The sequence below is a fragment of the Tubulanus polymorphus genome, chromosome 9, assembly GCF_964204645.1.
Source record: "Tubulanus polymorphus chromosome 9, tnTubPoly1.2, whole genome shotgun sequence".
Lineage (NCBI taxonomy): Eukaryota > Metazoa > Nemertea > Palaeonemertea > Tubulaniformes > Tubulanidae > Tubulanus > Tubulanus polymorphus.
The window spans coordinates 12414942-12441149 of NC_134033.1; the positions used below are offsets into that span (position 1 = coordinate 12414942).

General features: G+C 41.6%; 1 protein-coding gene across 1 annotated transcript in view; it reads left to right on the forward strand.

Moving 5' to 3' along the window:
* LOC141910855 (anosmin-1-like) overlaps positions 1–26208 on the forward strand; it is a 140160-nt gene that overhangs the window by 56443 nt on the left and 57509 nt on the right. Inside the window, exon 2 of the mRNA XM_074801708.1 lies at positions 12765–12842. Within this exon, the coding sequence (XP_074657809.1) occupies positions 12765–12842 (78 nt within the window). The remainder of the gene's footprint in view (positions 1–12764; positions 12843–26208) is intronic.

Here is a 26208-nt window from a genome sequence, read left to right on the forward strand (position 1 = left end):
GACAACTCACTTTCTTTGCCATCAATCTCTTAGACTCGCTCGTGCGCGCCTTACATACCTCTCAGAGCCGTTACTAGTACCACCAATTAACCCGATGTTTAAACGCTTACAAACATCATCAAAAACATCTTGCCGTTTTATGCTTTCACCCGCGAATACATATGTACCGTCGACCTCGCCTTACTCACACACGGCCAACTTGGACTTTCGACTAACTCGTGCAAAAACAAATCATTCTCCGCTAACTTCTTTACGCATTTTCCGATCCTTTATTCGGGTTTAAGTTATATCAATCCAGGTTTTTTCCTAGTGAGGCGGGGTGTACTGTGTATTTTAGAATGAGAAATCTTAAGAATCAGCACCAGGCCCCAGCAGGCCTATATAGTTGTTAAGCCTTGATTATACAGTTCTTGAACCAAAACAGGTTCTTATTGGAGTATCATACTATCGAATAAATTGTCGCATCTGCAATAGTACCAAGATGAAAACTAAGGTGTCAGAGATTGGCTACAGAACCAAAATAAAGCTTACTGTGGTCTTAAATCAAAGCATTCTATCGGTGGATCCCAGGACTAGGATAAGACCATTCCGTGTTCTTTTTTAATTACTGAGCTAACAAATTAAAAACTCAGCAGTAGTTCCCTTCAAATTTGAAACTCCACGAATTTGGCTCGTACATCTTTTGGAAAGGATAAAGCCGTTTATCTCGAATAGACTGTAAACATCGCCTACCACGGACAAACTGGGACCGGCAAAATCGTCCGTGGTAAGCGAAATCCTAGTCAAAGATAGCAAAATACGTTAGGAAGTCAGAAAAAGGATTTCGTTTTATTCCGAGTTAGTCAAAAGTTGGACTTGTCCGAATAAGATGAGGTTTATTCAGCGAATACAATATTGTGACACCAAACATCGGATCCATTAATCAGCCACTTCACAGATACAGACGTGTTTCTTCATTTCACCTTTTAAATACTTCAACAAAAATGTAACGCGAGAGTTTCATGCTGTTGTGGTGCAATACACGCAGATGAAAGCGGTTTTATCAGAAGACACGAGATGAAATTAACTCGCAACCTGTGTCTCTGTGATCGTAACATCCAGCGTGAGTCACAAAGCCTCAAACAAGTGGATCTATCCATTGAAATGCCTCCTCTCTCTACCCACGACTCTCTCGCCTGCCACAGGCGACTATAAGCTAAATCGGTTAAGTCCGCGATGTTTCATTACAAATTGGAAATTATTGAAATTGAATTCGACGTTTTCCGGAATAGTGCTCGAAGTCACATTGACGACGAGCGCGAGGTTTGTTCGCGTTGAATACGAAACGCATTCAGAGACTAGAAAAAATAAACCATATTCAGTTGTTCTTTCGTCGTGCAACAAAGTTTCTTTGGAAATGTGACTGACTTTAGACCTATACATTAGCCTCGTGGTATTGATGATGGACAGGGGAAGCCTTGTCCCGGGGCTCTAGCTTCGGAGAGCGAGCCACTTACAACAAGTGACTATCAGTATTCCCGAAGACGACTATTCAGGATCTAGTCGGAAAGTCGAAATAAATGATAGTTCGGAAGACTTTTGACCACCTTTTTCATGTCGTGGGATTTCTAAGACGCGCAGAGTGTTTCCGATTCATTGTCATTGAAAAGGGCTCCCAGAACATTGGCCTCATGCAAGGATTCAAGGCCGCATAGCGATCCTTTATCAAAACAGGACGTATAAATTAGATTTTAATCTAGATAATTCGTCCACGTCACAACCCAATGTCTCGTACAATGTCCATTCAAATGTCCACCGAATGACATTGAAACTTTTAAATGATTTGCAATCTTTCAATTAAGATACGACACTATTTTAACTGACCAAAACGCACACATGTTGCGTGGTTCATAGCTCGAGACGAGTCCTAATTGTTTGAGCTAATGCACTGCACGGATTATCTTCTTTGACTCGCTACTAAAAGTACTGCGCTGGCCCCGGGGTTTTCAAGTGTAATAATAATTGATAGGAACCGTGACGGTCGGGAGAAGCGACTGCCCTTTAAACACGCACTTTACCATTCCACTCGCAATTCATAACATATAAATACATTGACACAATTCCGTAGGCCTATTTTGAAAAGCTTCTCTCATATATGTTGATGCCCTTTCGACAATCTAATCCTAACAATGCGCTGTGTTTTCTCTGGCAAATGATGTCAACGATTTCTAAAACTCCGGAAACTCAAGTAGACCTATATGTAAACACGTGACGAGCGCATCCCTGTGGGTAGTATTTACGAAATGATCTATGGCTATAGCCACTTGAAATTATTCAAATGCCACATATATTCAAGTCGTAAAAGCACTTAAGAAGGTACATTTATTATACTCGGCGTGCAATTGATTGAGTCACTCGGTAGTCTTTATAGGGGTGGCAGGGTTCCGAATTACTAATGAACGGATTCGAACCCAATGGAACCAATTATCCAATGCTGAGATCTCACCAGAGTTTGAATATCCGCTAAAGTTCCTTTAAATTACCCTAAACATAGCCTATACGAATGAAAATGTTGTACACTTGAGGGATTCGAGGGATTTGGGGATTGAGACATTTCTCATTCACGAGATGCAATTGCAATGAAATCTTCCAACTTAATCTACAAAAATCTCAAATCGTTTTCATACGTTCATGTACATCCACTTCGCCCTTGACCCCCGACTGACTCTGCGTATTTAAAATGCTCATATTCCAACCCGGACCTAAACACAGCTCGCGACAATAATAATAGGTCTGCAGTGTTACTTTTGTCATTCAGAAAACGACGTACGTTTTTCAGTCGAAACGTCTTTGTGCATTGTCCATTTTGTGTCGCAGGTATTTTTTATTTTAGTCGAAGCGAAAAAAATCTTTTCACTCAGTCACGAATGTCATTTCGAGTATTGTGATGTTGTCTGCATTGCACAACGGGTTCTGTGAAAACCTTAAAAAGCGCAACACGAATAGACCGGGTTGTCATGTTTTCATTCGTAACGCTCATTTTAGTAACTTCAATTGTTTGTCAATTTCAATAGACACCTCTTATGCTGATCATGTACGCTTCGTGACGTGAAGGAAAGTTGTTTAACAGACACGTAAGGGGGCGCCACGTCCCGGTCACTTGTTCCTTTGGAAGATCACCTTGACTTCATTTTGTCTCGAGATGTTTTGCGGCAATCTGCATAGATAGTAGTTCTTCTCCGGCTGAGAGCTGAATAAATGTCTTCACGAATCTCCTTTACGTGCCTTTCCCTTTCTAACGAGCACCAGACCACTCGGCTCAAGGAATTCGGCTAATGCTCACTCGGTAGGTGGCGCCAGCAGCCGGGCCAGCAAAATCCATCCATTAGAAATCAAAACCCCACGTATACGCAAAAGAAATCGATGGTGTTTTTTGTATATCTGGTATTTTGTTAATGGTATTTTCGGCTCGGTCGGTCGTCGTCAGTTTCCGCCTGCTTAGGTTTGATCCCATTGTTGCCATGAGTCACGCTTTCTGTGTCCACGCGTGATTAGATCTCGGAGTGGCAGGCGAGAAAACACGTCAACACCTCTTCTGAGAAATATTCCCGTACCACTATCCCGGCTTAGGTCTTAGGTCAGTTCAATATGGTCACGATTAATCGCGACCATCGTCAGGGGCTTATATATGACAACCTTTGACTTTGTCCCTTACTTCAATGGGAACCAACAACGCTCCTGTGGCAAGCCCATATCCGCCAGGTTCGCTAGTGGTCTCTTATCTAATTTTGTATAGGCTGTTTTTGTAATTTTATGTGAACGTACCAATGATATTTATCTCACATCGAGTGGAAATGAAATTAATTAAACTAACCTACATTTCGAAAAAAATCGAATGAACTTTTCTCTTAAATAGTTCAGTTGATTATGAAAATGATACCAATTTCTGAGTAGGTAAGTATATTTGGTGAATGAAATTCTATGGGGAGGCAAACAATTCAGTTCACAGTAGGTTGATAATGAAATTATTTTGACAACGAAAAAGGAATGTCCCGTTCATCAAGCCATCTGGTGGGTTAACTGTCCAAGCAGCTTCCTGAAGAATGAATTAATTAAGTTGGAAACCGCGGTTTCTCTTTCCCGGCAGGTGTGGTGGGTTTGAAAGTGACACATTTTCTAATCAAAATCAAAATTAATCAATCAAATAGATAAAAGGGACAATTCCCTTTATCATAAAAACTGGTCTATAACCAGTCCCCGGTACAGAACATAAGAAAGAACTTTCAATAGCCTCGCATGGAATTCAACAAGACGCGGAAGTGGTCCACTGAATGGTGCGCACAGTCTCCACAGATCAGTTATTCCGCAGACAGCAGGATTCCCAGCCAGACGGATTCGGGAGTATTTAACTGCCATTACAGCACAATGTCTGACGAGTTTTTCTCTGTTTTGATTAGGTTTTGAGTTGTCTCCTGTTCTATTGATTAAAGAATGCCGAACAATACCGGTATCGATTCGACTCCCCGGCGCGTAGACGATGTACCCACCTGAACGGGCTATTGTTACCGGTACTGCTCCGCACCGAACGACCCGACGACTTGGCCATGACGCTGAATCACAGGCTATCGATTCCCTTTGTTACGTTTTTTTGGTGTCGTACACTCGGGGAATCCTATCAGTCCTAAATCGAGCGAAAGAATCGATGCGTCGAGATGGAGATAATTATAACGCGGATTAATCGTAAAGTTGTAAAACAATGTCGACACCTGGTGAAAAAGTGTTGTTCCCGTTTTGATGCAAATGAGTTGGGATTCGTAAATAAAGAATCTTTCGTCTCTCGAGCTGTGGTAATGGCGCTGATAGTCATAAGAACGAATGTAGGGGACGAACACCATAGTGGCAATGTGTTCAAATATAACGTGGTGGTTCGACGGTTGAGGGTAGATTGTGATTCACAGAGGGTCTGGGCAGTAGGTGCTATCTACTAGACATGCGAATTAAAAGGATACCTTACGTAGCGGTAATGGGTTATGCGTCGTGCAGCTACACAATCACAATGATCCAGACCTAAGTGTAATCATGGACGTATAAACTAGAAATCTAGTTTATACGTCCATGGTGTAATGAATTCTGGTCTCCACGGTTCAAAGTAGCAAGAGGCTGATGCAAAATTAGACACTTTTGATCGTAGGAAGTATTAGCATTTTGGACACTTTTTGTGAGGCAAAAGACGTGACATTTTTCTTATTAAGACCGCGGCCTATTCGTCCTAGTCCACAACATAGTCGAAACTCAAAGGTATTAATATTGGCATAAAACACGATTGTCCAAAAATTAATTCGTGATACCAAAAGTCAGCACGTTGTAAGCACTTTTGGCACATTTTCTGTGAAAAGCAAACACTTTTAAGCACTTTGGAGATGCGCTGTGAATCGCAGTGAACCCTGGTCACTGGTAGGTAGGCTAACGTAGTAATGCTGCATTTTGATCAGGGATTGTTGACAAAGGGAATGCGGGTTTTTATGATTGGCATTAGTAATGAATTTAACACTCTATAACTGCGTTACTATATTAAAAAGCTTTTCTATAAATGCTATGAGTAGTGATATAATGGAATTGTGATTATAACGCCCCGCCAGCCTGAAATATCGCCAGTTACGTAATTGCACTATTAAATACAGTTTCATGTCAATCCTATTGAGTACTTGGGAGTCCGTGCAGTCCCCTTGTTCCGCCGGAACAATATTTCAATTTGCATCCGATGACGTCATCGACGCCATTGCTAATTACTGAATCAGTTAAACACACGCACGCGCAATGGGGGTAATCGAATATCCTTTACAAATTTGGTCGCTTGACGCGCCGAGATTTGACGAGAACAAAACCGACGATATTTTTACCAGTCATCCCCCGACAACAACGCGCGTGTGTCCGGTCCGTTTTCCCGTTCAGTAAATTATTAACGAACTATTGCATTTCCGTAATTGATGAAAACAATCAGCCGACTACTTACCCGCATTTAATAACAACTTAAACCGTCGCTGTTTGAATTGGCGTTTTCTAGTTTGATAGATTATTATTCGAGACAAGCTCGTTGAGAATTTTCTAACGATAATTAGACTATAGAATGATGCTCTCTTTCTCATAATCGCCTGGGTTACTTCGCAAACTGCGATAAAATTTGTAATGAGTTCATTTCTGTAGTTGCCGGGTCTGTTATGGTTAACCAGATCATGATTTGAAATAATTACTTTGGGTAGATAGGCGGCCGGCCGGGTAAACTTGTAAGCAAAGCAGAAATGAGAGACAGGGTATCAAATGCTTTTGGCATTATCTAAAAAAATATGGGTTTTATCCAAAATTTGAATGTGAAATGTTGTATTAGAAAGATTATTCCTCGAACCATTGATCTGGGATTCAAGACTCAATATCTCAATAATCTTATTTTAAACTGAACTGATTTCAAATAAATAGGTGGAAAGATTCTGATTTTTCTGGCTACATTAGGTCTTGAAGATGATGGATTCAATCTGAAATGATCGGTTAACACAGGTATTCGCGAAGATGACTATAAGGACATGGTCGAAACGTCGAACAGACGTGAGCTCACGGAAACATTTTAGACTCTTTTCATTCTAAGTTTTAGGGATTGAATCTAATTGCCCGCTTACAATCGCAAAGAAGGTTGAATTTGCCAAACTCGTATAGATATTCATTTCTGGTTTCAGGGATTAAGGGGTTAAGGGGTTAATCCAGCCGGCTTCGGATATGTAGCAGTATGTGCGGATACTAACCAAATCAGTGACGTAATTATTTCTATACCCACTCGAATTGCTAATTAGTCATCGGTACTTTAAATCTAATTAATCAATTAAACCCCGTGATTGATAAATGTCGGCCGACCGGCTATTGGTCATCATCCCTCCTAAGAGATGTCACGAGCGATATGGGAATGTGGGGCAAATTATGGAAATTGGTCCATTGTTTGTTGACGGTGGCAGTAGCAGTCATTAGAATCAGGATAATTGTATATCGCGCGCTTAGATAACGACAAGGGTTAACCGACATATGTCACTGCAAAGTCGCACGTTCGAGTAATGAGCACAACCACCACCACTGTCCATTCCTGCTGTGCACTTGAGTTGTGTGGTCGTGTGTTTGGACTCCAAATCTTGTTGTGTTGGTTTTCTTCGACTCTGGATCCAGCTCCACAGTTATGTGGATTTACTTTGACTGCATATAGTTCCACAGTTGTATGGGTTTAATTTGACTCTTGGCCAAACGCGTGACTCCCTCAAGTTCGATTAGCATGAACTCTATTTCATCTCTTGCGAAGAAATTTGAATTTAAGTTTGAAGTTTCAAATGAATGATATCATTGTCGACGGAACAAAGAATCGACAGAAAACAATATATATGCAAAGTTCCAAGAGAAGAAAATGTATTTGTATCCTCGGCATCCGTTCTGTTGACGCGTGATCGTGATTACGATCGTCCGCATTATAGCGCGTACCGGTAGCAGGTGATTGTCCCATGCACGATCGCACGCTCTTTGAAATTCGATACCTCGGCGCGCAATATGCGCGAATGATTTTGAAAAAAATAGATAGACTTATCGGAAAATTAGTTTTTGTCATAAGTTGAAAAAACGTGGCCGATGAATAGACGAATAGAGCAAGCCGACTAGAGCGTTAAACATACCCTGCAGAAATGGACTAATTCTAGGTAATTTTCCAAGCAGGGGTTCGCATAGATACCAGTTATATCTAAAGTTTCTGATAATGAACTGAAATATTTTCCGAAAGAGCATTTTTTCTCACAGGAGGATGAATAACATCGCCCGGATATATATCGAAAATTTCTCAGATCGCTTACACACTTGTTATTCATCCTGAGATGGAACAAAAAATTCATCGTTTTAATCCATAAAAACAAATTGTCCTCGAAAGATGAGGAACATTGGCAGTTTGTTTGACATGGTGGTTGTTGGATTAAAAAAAGACAGGATCCGCTTTCGCAATCAATTATCGGGAGGGATAAAATACAAAAAATGAACTAATTTTACTGTGGAATTGGTTCCACAATAAAAGCAGTCCTTATAGGATTTAACGTAAACTGGACCGAGCACAAACGGTTTCGTCGAAGAGCTGGCCATTTCGCCATTCTCAGTGCGACTAATCAATGTAATTGACGGGGTTAATGAGTGCAAGTCTTCACAAACTCCACCATCTATTACGTATATCCCGAACGTCATGAAACAAATAAAACCCACAGCCCCAATTCAGCTGATCAGACTTGAGAAAAAAAGTGCAATCCAAATTTGAGGTTATCGAATTTATATTTCGCAGCAAAGATATAAAGTTGCAGCTGAAAAGCTGTGACGGCGGTTATCAGTAATTCATGTAAGATAACGGTATTGTTGGTTAGTGAGGTCTGTTCGGGCAGGTGGCCTCAAGAGGGTTCATTGATGACAATAGTACTGGTATTTTCCGATGGCGCAGATGTCCTCGTCGACTTCGTGTGTGTGTGTAACTCAGCTGCGTATTGCGTTTTTCCAGCTATAGGACTTTTTTTTAAAGAAAATGATGCTGACGTGTTGACCTACACGTACACCCAATGAACCCTACGCTGATATACGAACGAACTGTCAAAACCAAATTTTGAATTAGTAGTTGAAGTGACTGAAATATAGAAAATCCTCAAGAGTAATGAAAAAATTAAGTCAGAAATGTTTCCCTGGGTGAATAGATCCTGAGTTCATTCAACAGTTTGACTATCTTTATGGATATTCCTGTGAGTGTAAGTCTGTTATCGTGAAAAATCTAGGATTGGAAAAATCGTTCTCATCTTTGCCCACGGTCCCGTAGTGCAACAGCTTAATCTCCCACAATGCAATACGATGACGGACGGATGTCGGAAGATCCAGGGATGAAAGTCCACCTCGAAAGGTTAAAAAAAAATCAAAATGGTTCCCACAGTACAGGGAAATTGGGGAAAGTCATTTACATTTCACGTATAGCATTTGCCAAGGGCAACTTTCTTCATTTCTCTTCAAGAAATCATCTTTATCAACCATTCACCGTTACTGTTGACTGCAGCATGATTATTTCTGTTCATTTTTACGAAGGTCCCATTTCCATTTTGGGAAATTTGAAAAATCAACCATGAAATACTTGGGAATTTTTGGTAAAACAAAACATAACCCACAACCTTAAGAGTGCATCGTAACTTTTCGTTCCTGCATCTACCAGAACCCGGCCGCTTGCCTTCTGCGCGCGCAGAGCGTCGCGTGTCTTATACTTGAAAAACTTCTTGACACAAATTAACAACAGCGCGCGTCGTTTTAACTAATGGGCTAAAAATCGTCTGAAGAACCCTTCACATTTTCTATCTCTGCCTCTCTCGTCGGGTGAACGCATCTGTACCGATTACAGATCTCTTTATTGTCGACATCGTCAAAACAAAAACTGCGCCGCCGTCGATAAACTCATCGAATCGTCTGCCATATGTTGCGTTCAGATTTTTGTCTAATCATAATTATTTCGAGAAATGGTATAACAGCGTATGTACCGTACGCCTGTTATCTTGCGCGAATGGCCGCCGCCGGCCAGCGATATGTACCGGGCATACCGGGTACCGCGTTGTTGACATTTAAAAAATTTAATTCGCCGTGACATTGAAATCATTGAAAAACAACAACAATTGGATTTAGAACATTCACTGGTGAATGTTAAATGTATGACATCTCATGTTTTATATCACGCAGTTTGGCCTATCCGCAGCGCGCTTTCACCAAAGCGTAAACAGGCTTCAGTATTCATTTCACGGAAATTACTGAACCGGTCACACATAAGATACCAACTAAATCTCCTTCCAGGGGATAAGAAACATTCGCAGCTTTATTGCACGACTTCGGGGCTCTGATCTATAGTACCAGTCTAAGCCTTCTTGGTTCAATATAGCAAACTATGTCAGACCAGTCTTAAGATTTACGACTTTTTGGACTCAATTTGTCACTGCACAGCTACTGCACCCCTTTGGGGTTGAAGATTTGTTAAAGTCTGTTACTAAGCTACTTCATGCAGACTGGCAACAAGGCGGGGGGGGGGGTGGCCGGCGCAGTTACCTATATATAGTCAAATACATAACGGTTCTTCTTAAGGCCCTGAACTATATGTTGGGCCTATTACAAAGTCCTTTGCCAGTCCCAGGAGGAGGATTCTACATTCAAGGACACTTTTTCCAACGTTTCTGGGGGGGGGGTAATCAGCCCTCTTGCATTCCATCCCGTTTTACAGGCCGGATAATATTTCGTATATATTTCGAATGCAACATGACTCATGACTGAAACTATTTCACATTTGAAGATATTTTATCCGCACTCCGCGGTGGTTTTTTTCAATTCGCCCGTGGTTTATGTAACTGTTGATGGAAACATCGACGCGGCCACCTGGGCACTTATCTGAATTCCTCAGCGCCCAAGCACCGCCACTACAGATAAACGAAAGAAAAAGAAAGTTTCGCTCGGAGCTGAGATATCTGTACCGTTTTATAGCGCGGCATTCCGCGCGCCGGAAAATGTTTTCTAATAACTTTGCACGCTTTATCAGCACTCAATAAGATAAAGAAACATTCTCTTTTTACTTTATCGAAGATGTTTCGCCTCGACGTTATATTAAACATTGTGTACACCAGGGATGTTATAAACATATGTTTATAACGGGGATGTTTCTATAACACAAATTCGTTGTTTTCGCTGAGGTTGTTTTTTTTTTGTATAATAATTCCTCGGTCCCCTGCAGCCCGCGTTGCGTACGCCACCAGCCGACCGCAGCAAAGCGAAAAAACGCCAACGCGAAAAATCGCCGTCGCATTTTTTGTTCCCTGCAGGAATCCTATACCGCCAGAGAACCAGCGCGTAACCCTATCCGGTCAGTTAGAGATATTTGTTCTAGGTTCAGTCAACAAATACCCGTTTAATGCCGATATTCGGACGGTATTTTCTGGCCCGCTACGAAAACAACTCGCTTTTAACGAAGTGGCTAATCAAGTTGTTGTTTTTTGTCTACCGCGTTTTACAGATTGGGATCCACGTATTTATTCTGCACTACGCGATACCGGCTACGATAAATATTCGGCTGCGATTATGAGACTGTAAACCGCGCTCGTAAAAAAGCCACCCGCGCAGCGCATCAGCAGGCACGACTGCGGTCGAACAATTCCACGAAGTTGACGAGAACCAGGCTTGAAAGAAGTTATGCCTTGTCGGGGGCGAAATCTGAACAAAATCTACCCAATAAATGGATTGAGAAAATCATTCAAAACGCTGTATTCGAAGTCTATAGTTCCGCATTTTCCCGCAAGTTGGCAGCACAATACGATGCGGGGATTTTTTCCAAATCGCCGGCTTTTCAGAATATCGGCGAATTTGATACCGAGCCGATCCTTGAAAAAATATAATGCCTTAACAAAGGTAAATATGGCTTAGGGAGGACAAAACTTCTCAAAAAATCAAAGAAAAGCGCCTAAATTTAGTTCGAAATTAGGTCTAGGTTTCTAATAAGAACGATGAATAACTTGATATAAGCAACTTTTTGATATTCGAAATTGTACTGAACACAGGATTTCGTGAAGAGATTGAGAGCTTATTTAAAAAGATTTATATGAAAAATTAACTTTCTTCTCAACGTTTCGTGCGAAAAATACTCCGGATAATTCATTTGAATGTGAGTTTAGCCGGTTGGCTGATATTTTGTCAAATGATCTCGTAGAATTTGTGTGTACTGGATTGAATCCTTCCTCATTAGAAAAAAAAACAAAACTATATCATAGCATCATTATCGGTCTCTATGTATCGAAACGTAAACTGCACATGGTGCAAAACAAAGAAAAACCATAATAATTTATATCTATACGAAAAATACTGAAAAAATAGTCAACATTCATATATTATAACACTGCTGTTAGAAATTTCGATCATTTCGTCGTTTCTCGGCTTCACTCAGAGCGGTCTCCCGTCAGCAACGTTTTAATCGAAATTAATTTCACACCGCGAAATCCGATATAAGTCTGTTGTTGTGAAATGTTTTTTCGCGCGTTTATCGTTAAAAACGTCTGCGCCGCCGCCGCTGCTGCTGCTGCCGCTGCTGCTGTTGAGTTCATAGAGAGAATTTGATATTTTAAAAGGTCTTTTGCTTCGTCTAGGCGCGCGCGTATGAATACAACAGACGGCGGACAAACAAACTCGCGCGCTTAAAAACTCGTCCTTTTTCCCGTCGATGAAATCTAAAACCTAAAGGGTTTATTCCCGTCAAATTAAAAGCCACTTACCTCTAAAAGTATACACACAAACACACACATGCTTAAACGAATTCACTTTCTTAACTTTCACGGATTTGAAAAGGTCGCGTTGTTTGCCGTCGGAGGAACGGGTGCGGAATTTACAATAGAGAATTGTGAAATAGAATCCGACAGTATTTAGCGACTGATTGAAGTCCTTTTATTCGTTATTCGATTTGACTATTTGTTTCTTAGATCGGGCTACATTTTAAGTGTGTGTCTTTTATGTGATTGACGTTTATTCATGGTGAAATAGAGTTTTTCCGACTGTTTGTTCCTTTCGTGGAGAGGAACTTAACGGGTACTGTTCCCAATCCCTTATTTAGATAGCAAGCGGATATTTTCTAACACAATTTCTAGACGTCCGTTAACGACGCGCCAGACTTAACTTTGAATCGGTTGATAAACGATTTATATTCTCTAAAATCTATCTAATTTTCTTTACAGAAAACGGAACGGGGCCGATCGCGAAATCGACAAAAAATATCTTTACAGAAGTGCCTGAAAAATGAACGGTGTTCAGCGGTAAGTAAACAAACTATTTTCGAATTACTGTTTGCGAGTTAGTTCGTCGTTTTATGGCCAGGTGGCAGAAGTAGCTGGGAGGTAATTTGCTCGTAGAAATCGGTGACCGATGTACTGTACTCGACTCAAAATTGTATCATTAAAACTATTGAACCCTAAAGATTTTGGAAATGGGCCTGACTGAGTTTAAAAAGGGTTAGATGAGTTAGTTTAAAATGCGATATGATTTATCGAATGCATTCAACTGACGTTATGCTCTTAGACTAAAAAACAGCCACGAGCTGATAATGTGCATTAGTGTTGATGACGATAAGGGAATATTTTTGTTAAATTCCGTTTGATCCGCGGCCAGTGGTCAGAAAACTGCGTGTTATCAAATAATTATCAGTAGCTGACAGCTAGATAATTCTCGTAAAACCACAGGTCGTGAACTCAATTATCCGACAGCATAACCGCCGCTACCGGACTAAGAGAAAATAGTCATCTTAGAATATTGGTGGACAGCGGGTGGTAGGAAGGCACAGGTCAGCAGAAGTGCCTCATTTTTTCTCATTTTGGCCGTCACATGGTACTGTGATATAACAACTTCAGTTATGTTTTTTTTCTGCGCATAACGGCCGATATGACGCGATGACATGACGGGAATGGACTTCAGGGAGAATATATATTCATCTATTTGTTTATCAGGGTGGTCACGTGACCGTAGAGTTTATAAAGGAACCAAGCCCTATTTTAGACTTGTCAATAACTTAAAATGGGATAGTTAACCAGAGTACATATAAATTAAGATTTCCCTGCAGGTCTATAGTTAACAATAGTTAACAATATACAGTTAACAATATTACATGAATAATTTTGGTTTCTTTAGTCAATATCTGGTTGGCCAGACGGCAATACAATGATTTAGAGATGAAAGCTCATTCTGATTTGTGACTTTCTCTGCAAGAACCCAAAACTATTGCGCTTCCCTGTGTCTTAGTTGATGGGGGGGGGGGACAAAATGCCAAGAGCACGCATTCGATGCAGTCACATACGGTTTAGGAATGCGGGACCTGTGGAGTGTAAAAGTCAGGGGCGACATCTATTTCCAAATTTTTCAAACCAAGCCCGGAAAAGGTAATCAACCTAACCGCTTGAAGGATCGGAATACGTCGCCAACAACGAGTTCTAATCAATCAACACGGTGCAATTAACAGCCGGATTATCCCCGGATTAAGCTAATTCTTTCCATCAGAACTTCGCAAGGAATTTTTTCACCACTTCCTCAGCGCGTTGTTAATTCTACATCTCACACGAGTAGCTGCTCGGCGACACACACCGGTTGCTGCTGCTGCTGCTGCTGCGCGTTCTTGATTGCCGCAGTTGATGCGATTTCTTTTGTTAATTCGGCGGATTTTATTAGTTTTATTGCTGATGGAATTCTAACGCGAAGAAATGCGCGCGACTTTGCCGTAATTTCTAATTTGTCAATTAAGCGACAGAAATGTGTCTGCAATTTAGGGGTTGATTTCGTTTGTTCGCAGAACAGCAAATTTCTCATTTATGTTTTGCCGTCGCTCTCTCGAGAGGAGAATTAACTCCTCGCTTAAGCAGCCCTTATTGTCAGATTGTATGCAGCGTTTTTCCTAGAATCTTTTGCACTCATTCCTAACCGCATTTAAGTTATTAGAATGAAATCTCGTTGTGAACGTTGTGAACTTGGTCCAGCCTAGAAATTTTGGGTCGCTTGTGGATTACTTAACAGCAGGCTACACATAGTTTTTCAAAGACCCAGGTTGGCTATTCTTGAATTGAAATCGAGTACGGGTTCCTTATACAGTTTGCTGAATATTAAACCCAGATTTAACCCAGGAGCGAGAACGCTGGAATCCACTTTGAAATCAAGGAAAAGGAAGGCATTTGCCAACAAAACCGACACTGAACTTCAAGTTTCTAAATGATTAACGGATAGCAATGTGGTTGTATACGTCTTACAAGCAGACGCTAGTTAGAAATGTCATTTTACAATTGATATCAAAAGGCTACTTCAATGTATGGACCCTAAAATGATTCGCGATAGAATACGATAGTGAGCCGGCACACCACCAGGTTGCGCACCTAACAGTTGGTTTATGCCGAGCAATTAGCATCCCGCGCAATTATTCGCACATCAAAAGAAAGAATATGATCACTTTTTTCCAATTGACGGTAATTCATTTTCCTTAATCGTCATCAAAGGAGGCGAAACGATTTATATTCCCGCTATATTCCTCGTTTTCGACGACGTCGATGTTATTCTTGACGTTCGGCAATGATCGCGTCGAGAACTCTGATCAAAGCAAAACTCGTCGATTATTCAATTGTTTGTCGCAAATTGTTTTCGCCGTGTGCCAGCGTCACTTCGCGCGCGCTCAGCTCGGCTCGCGCACCGGCTTCTTCTGTTACCGACGTCGTTGAGTTATTAATACGTGGAAAATAACTATTATGGAACCCAATATGCGATAGTTGATTGCCGCCCGCGGTGGAAAAATATTACCGTCATCTTTCAGCCACACCGCTGCTGCTGCTGCTGCTGCTGCTGCTGCTGCTGCTGCTACTGCTGCTGCTGCTGCTGCTGCTGCTGCTGCTGCTGCTGCTGCTGCTGCTGCTGCTGCTGCTGCTGCTGCTGCTGCTGCTGCTGCTGCTGCTAGCGAGGACGACGATGTTTTTCGCTACCGCAGATGTGTGTTGCTGTTTAGGTTTCGTGTCGGCTTCCACAGATGAAGGTACCGCGCGTGGGAACAGAAACAACATTCGTCGGGCCCACCCCACGAAACCAACAAAACAAAGCTTCCATAATCAACATTTCCCGATGCCGATGCCAAAACCAAGTGCACCTATAGACAGCATTCACAGATATAAAGCGAAACAATGTTCATATCCTATTCTCCCGGCCACCATCAAACCCGCCCCAAGAAACAAACATTGTGTATTTTCTAACTTTCAAAATCTAACTTTGATCGCTTCATGAGCTGTATATTCTCGGAGCCATTCCCTTTTGGATCCATACATACGTAGATTCACGCTATCATTTTGACCGGCGTGGAAATTGTACCGTCTAGTTACAAGACTGATTTTAACAATAGAATTTGGTCGCAAAAATCTGGCGCATACACAAACTGATGTCATGACACGAGTTTCAAAAACTAAAGTTTCGCTTAAAAAGTGGCTGCTGAAACCTAACGAAATGCCTACGATTCGGATTCGAGAAAAAAAAACGATCAACTTTTCGATCCACTTTCCTCTCAGTGTCGACTGAATATTATATATTTATAGGTGATTAATATGGATACTAAAACCGCGACTCGTATTAAACGTGATACCTGTTGCGTTAAGATTGGCTTTAACGATATCCGATTAGAGCTCGGAGGTAATATGATCCTTTGATCTGAGCTTGTTGTGTGTCGGTGATTATACAAACCGGTAGGAGTGCGGCGGCCATCACAACGTGCGAGGTGGTAACTGGCGATCCGTGATACCCGGGGTTACCCACGTGCCAAAATTTGGGCCTGTTCAAAGTTACGGCCGTGTACTCACCTTGGGCCACACGGAACGAAAATAAAAATAGCAAGAGCTGTGCCGAACAAAATCTGGATTGAGCAATTGACGAACGAGCCTAAATCCTGGACTTGCGTTCGCGAATTTATTTAATCGTATAACGAAGACGCGCGAACTGCTTAAAGACACAATTAAAACTTCATTTCACTGTGGTAAACTTTGAAATTAACGAGTATCCGAAAAAAAATCGTCTCTCGAGAAGCCGCCCCTGGCAGCCATCTCTTCTTTTAGTGATGAATTCTCCTCTGATGTGGTGATGAAGAATCGATTTGACTTTTATGCAAGAATTCAATGTTAAAACCCTACAATAGACAACTAAATAACAATCAACGTCCAAGCCTCTCCACAAACCTGATTTAAAACTTTGGACCCTCTTTCTGTGCGTTATGGACTTTTGATCTTAAAATAGGGATTGACCCTGTTATTTATTTGGTTGGTAAATATCTTTTTTTTGATCGAGTGTCCCTTACAGACCCACCACACCTGCCGGGAGCGAAACAGGGGGTTTGAGTTGCAACCAGAAATCGAAGTACAGATAATAGTTGTGTGATCGAATTTACAGAATTTCTTGTTAAAATCTAAGCTGATAATTGGGAAATATTCGGTTCCAGTTCATTCAAACAATTTCCAACGAGTCTGAACCAGCAGGCGGCAGATTGGGTCAGGGATAGACTGAAAGATCCTCTCTACTGCGCGTTATTGATTTTTAACCGCCTTCGATTTCAAAATGACTTCGGGCCGTCAAGTACCCCGTATCCTCCTCGATTAGTAGCGCTTTTCGTGGCGATTATTGCCAGCAACAGGTCCTAAAAACGGATCAAATCTTCTGATTACAGATATTAAAGCCGACCGCTCACACTAGCGCGCGATTGCTACACAACTGTGGAGTGGCTCTTATACCGGCCGAAATACGGCTAATTACCGATTGCAACAGGTTCTAATGCGGATTTGCCCGATACGAGTGCGCACTCGAGCGACCGGCTGCCAGAGTCGGGTTTTTAGCGAGATTTAGCAACAAGTCGCCAATAAGCGCGAATAAGTGGATACTTTAGAACCCCGATCGACTGTCCGCTGACCTCCTTCGAGGGGTGTTAGCTAAGTTATTAACCATGTTGCGAGCGCAGAAATCCGCTTGATTGGGAGATTTCCGTCGCCGTTCGCCAAGATTCGTTAGAATATTAGCCCGCAATGTTTGAGTTCAACACGAGCACCTGTTAAGACTTTAAGTGTTATAAGTGAAGCGGGTGGAAATAAAAACTCTCGAGTAGAGAGTCTAAATTTCTCTTTCGCCGAGTATGACGAAATCGCGTCCGACCCCTGGTGGTTAACATGAGCATTACAATGCGTAGCTGCGCTTCGGTTCTAGATGGCAATATGTCCATGTTTTCATCCACCGGATATGTTCAGAAACTTTCGAAATTGACGATTAGTCGCCGTCTTCAGAAAAGTTAAGCACATTATAGCAAGTTAAAGACCCCGCAAAAGCTAAGTCCCCCATTACCGAAAAAGATATTTTCTTTCATTCTGTCATTGATTTAGTTGACGTGTGAAAATGATTTTAGGGACTTTTGGTTAATTTTGCCGAGAAATGACCGTTATATTCAAAAATATCGAGTTATCATCTGGCAGTTTACAATGTTGTCTGCGCATCGGTTAGCGCACTATATTCTATGGTGGTGAAAAATGGCCATACAAACATTGTTCGGACACCGTACCGTTCCGAACTCACCACAAACGGTTTACGAACCGACTCAAAATGTAAACTGCCTTTTAACTAGACATTTAAAAGAAAGAAGAAAAGATAGTATTTCGAAGGAATCTATATTCTCGGAAATTCCCGATAATTTCGGTTTTGTCCTTTTTTTAGTATTGTCACAATCGTCGGATCCGGTGCGAGCACTTGTTGCGTGCGGAATTCCTATCGGTTTTCTCGGCGGTGTCGTTGCGGGGCTCGATAGCGAATCGTTAGCAACTTGTTGAATTCGTTAATGAGAATTTATCGGATATTTGCGCTCGGCAAACACCGCGCCGCGGTCCACAACAACATCGCTCGCGTATCGGATAAACTCGTTGAGCGGCGGGTAATTTACTGCGTAAAATAATCCTCATTGATCTGTTTGTCGCCGAGGGCGTGGACCTGGCATTTTCTTTCGCCGGTCGAAAGTTGTTTTGTTGTTTTTTTTTCACACTCCCCGTTAAGTTTAATTACTTTACTTACTTTTCTACCCGGTACTGCCATCTATGCATAACTGCGCGAACTACGTTTAGGTAGAGAGCTTCGTAATGTGCCGCGAATGAATAAGAAATTCAAGTCCCACGCTCGGAAAGCCAAAAAGTCAGAATATCGAAATGTTAGAATTCATCATAGAATCATGAAAATGAGCAGTTCTAGGTGTCGGATGCAATCCATTCATAAGTTTATCTTTAGAAACTTGATTCCTTCATCAATTCGTGATTAAGGTTTAAACGAATAAGCTTTTAAGGGTGCGTGACAGTAACGCCCATTATGAAATGGTTCTTGTTCTCAAGATTTTCCTAATCGATAGTGGTGCTGCTACGCTGTCGGGGATACTGCAAAAAAGCAGAATCGATTTCGAAATCCATCATTCCAACAACCGATTCAGCCCCCAACTTAACCCCGGTGGGTGATTGGCGCCGATGTAACGGGGCTTGCAATTGAGGATCTCATTTCGAGTGTCCAATAGTAAAAGAAAGATGAAGATTTTCCTAATCGTAATATCTCATGAACAGGGCACGCATCCACGACTCGGCCAGTACCGAAGACCCTATGTTAAAACCGGCAGGAGTTGGAGGGATGCGCCCCAAAAACAATCATGAAAATCATCTTGGTGCATTGGCTTACGGCTATTCTGTGTTATGGATTGAGTTGGAAATGCTTGCGGAGTTCAATGCTCTGTGTAATTCAGTTCACCTTCCAATTAACATGTGGCAGCACTGATAGCGGGCGCGAGGTTTAACAGACTTTAAGCGCATCAGTCCGTTGAGATATGGAAACTGAAAGCATGGCCCCTTAGTTTTAAAGTCCGTCGTTGATTTTCATTCAAAATCTATGATCAACAAGGACATATCCAAGGGAAGGTGCATGAAAATGTCAAGTTGCCCGGCAATTTTATCGGAAAATTGAAAATATCAAACTGATTAAAAAGTTTAGATTGATAAGCTGGTTCTATGTATTTCCGAAAATAAGAAAATGTGTTTTCGATTGCATGCCCTTTTAATTGTATGATTTGCCCTATTGTTTCCCACCCGTAATCAGACATCCGCTCCCACGTTTTAGGTTCCGGGTACGTTAGTTCGGGACGTTCCAAGTGAAAACACGTTGAAATTCGAGGATCGGTATAAAAAATAGCGAAAATCGTTAAAGGAAACCTATTCGAAGATTTTGTCCTTAAGAGTTGATATCATAGATTTATGTTTGCTTCAAATCAACGTCGGCAGCTCAGAGACTGGCAGCTCAGACTGCACTATTGAACCTTCCTGGACTCTACAAATACGCTACGTGTTCCGTTAATTATTCACATTCGTTGAAATCCGATCGTGAAACTAAATATTAGCGATAATTTGCCAATGATTGAAGAGAACAGTGGTCAGCGGGTCCACTCATTCGATGAGTCAGCACGTGTGTAACGCGCGCGGTAAAAATTACCAAGTTCCACCGTGAGTATTATAGGTTTTAGTATTCACACGGCGCGGTCGACGTCACGTTGATTCCCCTATCGTACCGACACCAGTCAGACTATGTCGTATTCATCCACCGATACAAAAAAAACTGCGCTGTCGAGATTTGTCACTGTCGCTCGTCGGCTCCCAGGGGGCGCTTTTGACGACTTGAAACGGACATTATCACAGCGGTGAGTGCTACGGCGTTTACCGTGATTTGATCGTCGTGTGTTCACAATCCGACGAACCATGGATAGAGAAAAAACTCCGGCGAGCTGATCCCGGAAAGAAGCCCTGTTATTGTCAGCATTTGAAGTATAGCGGACCTCGACTTTATCGGTCATGGCCATCTCGGACTTTTGACTAACTCGGTGATATTCCGTAAAACTGATCCCGGTCTGGAGAGCTACTAATCAACGCAGCTATCCATATGTTAACTGTTTCTCACAGGGTTTCATATGATTCTGCTGGACACTCGGAGGACAAAAACGAAATCCTTTTTTCTGACTTTCTGATTTTTTCTCCGAACGTTTTTTCATATCCTTTATCCGAACTTCGCTTATATAACTCGGGACGATTTTTCCGAGTTGAAATGCAGGGATGTTACGTCATTGATTCTATAACTATCGATGTCCGGTGGGAGAACTCAGAGAAAAACAAGAAAAAAAGAGAACATTTTTCATTTCCAGGATTCAAGCAGAGTCAAACTTTGTCACTCTTAGGATTCAAACTATCAATATTGTTGGATATGGAGATACTTTACTGGCATTAGACATAAAGATGTCGAAACCGAGTTCAAATTCATGAACTTTTATTATTTCAGATATTATTTTTTTAAATTTTGCTCGAATCAATCTACATCAGACGATGTCTATAGCTGAAGGGATCATCGCCAATTTTTAACCGCAGTAGGCGTTTGAACAGACAATTCGATAAAACAGACTGTCGAGTACGCGGATGATCGGGGGAGAGACGCTGTGTAGGCTGCGTCGAAAAAAGAAGATATCCTCCCAACCTGCGACACTAAAAGCAGCTCGTCGCGTTTATAAAGACGAGGCTTGTCGCGTTGTATACGGGCAGAGATGGAATTATTGTGTTTATTCGCTGCCTCTCAAATATGTTGCAAAGTGCTTCACATCCATTAATGACTGACAGTTTGATACGTCTGAACTTCCCTCTCAGTCGCTGCCGTCATCATCGGCGACGATTTGAAAAAGGAATTATAACTTGTTTTTTTTCGGTAGTATTTAGGCATACGCGGAATGCGACCCTGAGATGTCTCAGGCATTTCAGAAAGTAGCGTATGATTAGTAGTAAAGACTCTATCGTGTTTTTTGACAAATCTTTCATATTCATTTTCAACATCTAATGTGATTTAACACCGTCAGTGGTTAGAATCAAATTATTAGCCTACTTTTAACAATATGTGACCGATCCTTCCCGTGTCAGGAGAGAGAGGCTTTCTCAGACGTTCACATATGAGTTGTTAACAAACTTAAGCACGTTGTTTACACTTATGGCATTACGAAATAACTTATGTACAGTGAACAGAGGTGGATATATAGGGTCTGATTCAGGGAGGGGTGCACGCCCAGAATAGGATAAATCACATTTCTAAAAAGGCACCCAGAAAACAAAACGATTTAGAGTCCTCACTTCAAGTGGCAGTGGCGTGGCCGTGTGGCCAAGTCACGATGACCGGGTTCCCGCTTACTAAATCCAATCAATTATCAGTTTATTTCTATTCGATACTGGCTGGCCCCAGACAAGTTAACACGTTAGCCCTAATTAGAGAGTATACGACCTTGACATCGTTTTTTCAAAATTTCGACTGCGAATCTTATTTCCTTCGGCGACAGCAAAATACGCCGGATTTTTATTGTAAGCTGAAAGTTGTGACGCGACGCGCGGTATTTGAAGCATGCGACACGGCACTCCCTTCCTTTTGAAAACCCGGGCTTATAAAGTATAGATTTCTCTTGTGCTGAAATCGACTTATTTTAGCTCCTGTCGAGAGTTACGTAAAAAAAAAATCAACAAACAGTCATCAAAAGTTGGCAAGTTGTTTATGTGATATCAATGTTCAACGCCCGAAGCCGAATTTGAATAATCGATTGTATTGATTTTTCTTTCTGTAACACGCGAACAATATGTTTAAATATAACGCGACATATATACATTTAGTATTATGTATGCGTATTTCGTAATCCGTTTGAAATTCCGCGAATGGCTTCTGGAAATGTCAGAGGCTTTCTCGCTTTAATTATACATCTACGTATTGAAGGACCTATGCCTTTGATAGTTTACGTGATCGGATCGTTCAATGAAAAAAGAAAAAACAATATAACAGAATGAATCTTTTTTTCACCCGGTACGATTTTCGTAACATTGTCGATCTGTTTACCTGGCGTTTTGTTAACGTGATCTGGCACTAACACATATCGATAATATAAAAAGGACTGGAAACCGAAATATTGAATCAGAATTTAAATGTCTACCACTGAATGCCTTAAAGAGTTTTAACTTTTGAAAGAAAGACTAAGCAGAAAAAAATCCAGTTGCGTCAACTCAATAAGGGGAGTTCTGAACGGGTGGATCCTAACTTCGGTTTTATTTAAGTCCGACGCAAACGACGCAGGGAAACGCTTGGAAACATGTTTCAGTATCTTGTTTCCGTGTTTCTCTGCGTCGTTTCCGTGGCGTAGAACCGAAACGAGTTGAGCATCGATCGTTTTATAACTCGACAAAATCCGAGTGCAACTTAAGAGTATCGCTGATAGTCAGAGTTAGTCAAATGACGTTGGTAGAGGTAGAATACCCCAGAGAGATCTGAATCGAACTAAAGTATTGGAATGAATATTTTCTAGTACATATACCTTACAACGAATTATTTTCTCATGAGCCAGGCGTAATTTCTATTTTCACAACGAGGGCAACTAGGAAAGGAAGTCACGGTGGCCGAGTTGTTCAAGCCGTTGGTCATTGGTTTCGTCAATCTTAGGCTCATGGGATCGAATCCTGGTCGACAGAGTTTTTGGATCCCATTTGGGAAAAAGTAACATGGGACGTCATTATGTTCGTCATTTATATTGGAATATGGCCTAGAACTATGCCGACAACGATACCGCCGGATAACTGTTTTTTTTTTTGGTTGTTGTCCCGAATCGATTTCTAGAGAGAGAGAGAGAGAGAGAGCGAGAGCGCTGGAGAGATACTTGATACAACCGTCTGACAGACAGACGGCATGTCGAAATAACTTGGGCAATAAAATCAAGATTTCACTCCGGAGAGATGTTTGCGAGATAGAATTCTGCGTCTCTTGACTCGAGCTATCGAGCTAGTGGTAATAGCATTAAATTGTCGGCAATATCCTGCGCATTGTCAACAAGTGCCGAGCAACCGTGCAGCATTTCCCCGACTTGTGAAAACCGCTGCACAACCGGCGAGCAAACAACAGTGCGTAGCGACGCATTACTCATGACTGAACGCATCGAATTTCACGACTTCCCTTCTTTTAAGTGTTGGTAACGTTAAGCGACACCTTTCAGTCAAAGCTTTAGTTCGCATTTCCCTTAATCGTTTACGCTGGTCTCACCAGCCCACCTTTTTGGAACGTCTATACATCACTGATCAGTCGGTCGGAGTGCTATATGGTGGCGGCCATCGTTTCTCGAATGGTCTTCGCGTAGATCACTAGGCAGTTAGTGATTAGACAGCCACGTTTTCTCGAGAATATAGTCTATATACGGCGTAAAGGTCCTGCCGGTTCGTGCAGTTCAATTCAGCTCAACAAGTGAACGTACATGAAGAGCAACGAATGGAAATTACGATGGCGGCGACGTCGACGATACACACAGAGAGAGAACGGTTTCAATCTCATCAACATTTTGAGTGCGACGGAAAGAAGAACATCAAGACGCGATATTATCACGATAGAGAGCAAGTCGAGATCTACGCCGTAGCCGGAATCCTTGTTGCATCAGAGACTGAAGAGGCTGGCTGCATAATGACACAGAACATCTTCTGTTACCAGCTGCAATTACTCGACATTTTAAGATTAACACGACTTGAGAGTTGCGTGCGTGCGGTTGCGTAAAGACTGCGACTCGATGAGGACTCGCAGATTGACTCACAGATTGACTTTCAATTGACTATACGGTCTCCACAGTGTAGGCGGTAGAAAAAAATACAGATTTCTTTGGGTTTTTTTCGATACACGAGCACGAGCGGTTTGGGCGAGTGGATGCCAGGTCGTGTGTTCGAACAGTGTTCACGGGCAAAATACTCATTGCACTCATTGCCTCTTTCCACCCAGGAATAAATGTGTACCTGGTCTGATATAGACAACTCCTCAGCGCTTAGTACATGTAACTATACTCAGATTGCGAGGGAGGGATGATCGGTACAGAGTTATAGGCTGGGGGTAACACATTTTGGAAAGCACCTTTAAACATTCTATCGGTGGAAAGGGCACCGTAGAAATATTGAAATAAAATTGTGCAGGTCACGTCCACCCAAGAATCTATATTGATGTATAATCTATGTAAGAGTCTGTATTGACATACACTCCATTATCACCATTCCCACCACGAATTGAGTGTATTCGATAATAGTTCTTACGTTGTAAGATTTTTAAATGTTTCAAATGGATCACTATTTGTATTATGAGCTGTCGTGGTGGGGTCATTTCTTTGCCGACATTCCGACGTCGTGCTTGTTGACAATGCTTAGTAATTGGCCGTTGCTAGGTAAACAGTACTCTGTCAGGTCTGATGACTGATTGTTGCAATAGCTGCTATGTAAACAGAGTCTCGGGACAGGCCTGTTGCTGTGACGACCCGAAACGCTGTCGCTGAAATATGACGAATGCGGAACTGCAGCACCAGCTATGCCACCAGATGGCGTGAAAATGAGCACTCAGTTTCTGTAAAGATTTGTTTTATAGTTTTCTTTCATGTACCATGGGAATGGTTGGAATGTAACTAACTTAATTAACGTAATTTGTAATCCTTACGTTAGGTAAGAATAGTTGTAAACATGTGTTTACCTTTGAACTGATTTTCCAGGCTCCCTGACACATACATTATCGCAAGAACCGCCAAATATGCATTGAATTGATTATATTTTTTTTTAATCAGCGATTGGTGTAGTCTTTATCAACGATTGATTTAAGAGAAAATATCATTCGATTTTCACCGAAATGTAAAAGAAATTGAATGCGGAAGACCGAGTAACTACTAGCGACCCTGGTGGATCCTCGCTTGCCATAATTATAATCCTCGGATTACCGCAGTAGCGTTGATAGTTTCACCTATTTTGAGCGATAGATTTGAACAGACCAAAGTCAGACCGTTCTAAATAACGTACTGTGAACGCGGCTTTTCCTATCATGGTCGTAGTTGGACTTTTCTAGATGGCAGTTAACTGACGATTTATTCTATTGCTAAATCAGTAATAATAATCAAAACTCGAGTAACATAAAAATTGTATTGATTTTTACAGATGATATGATTATTGTGTGCCTAACAAACTAGTGTCGCGTGTTTGTTCTTTAATCTTTTTTCAAAAATCGATCGACGAACTTTTTCTGCGCCACTGTTGGTGTTAACACGACCCTCGAGCAACGTTTTTCGAATAACACGAATTTCTACGGCTTTAACTGCAGATAAATTGCATTAGCTTTCATTGGATTTTAGTTTGCTAGGAGCCTTTACGTGTTCGAAGTCACACCCTATTGTGTAAGTTTGTTTTGCGGGCACACAAGCGGTAAATAAAATGCTAATAATGCTGCTAAGCACCGATGTTCATAATTTGGTTATTGAATGATGTTATGCAGTTACGAACGAACAAAGTTTAAGAATAAAAAGTTCTAAAAATTGATATGGAGAAGATTTAGTAATTTTATCATAACGAAAATTATACGTCGGATGGTAAACATTATTCCACGTGATGAGGGATGCTACAGTATAGACTGTGTTTAGTACTCCCATGGACGTATAAACTAGTTTATAAGTCCATGGTACCCCGGAGTCAGTTGGTTCGGATTATCGTGTGCCCCGCCTAACAATATTCTCTTACTCCTGTGACCAATCCCTGCTCCGACTGCCCC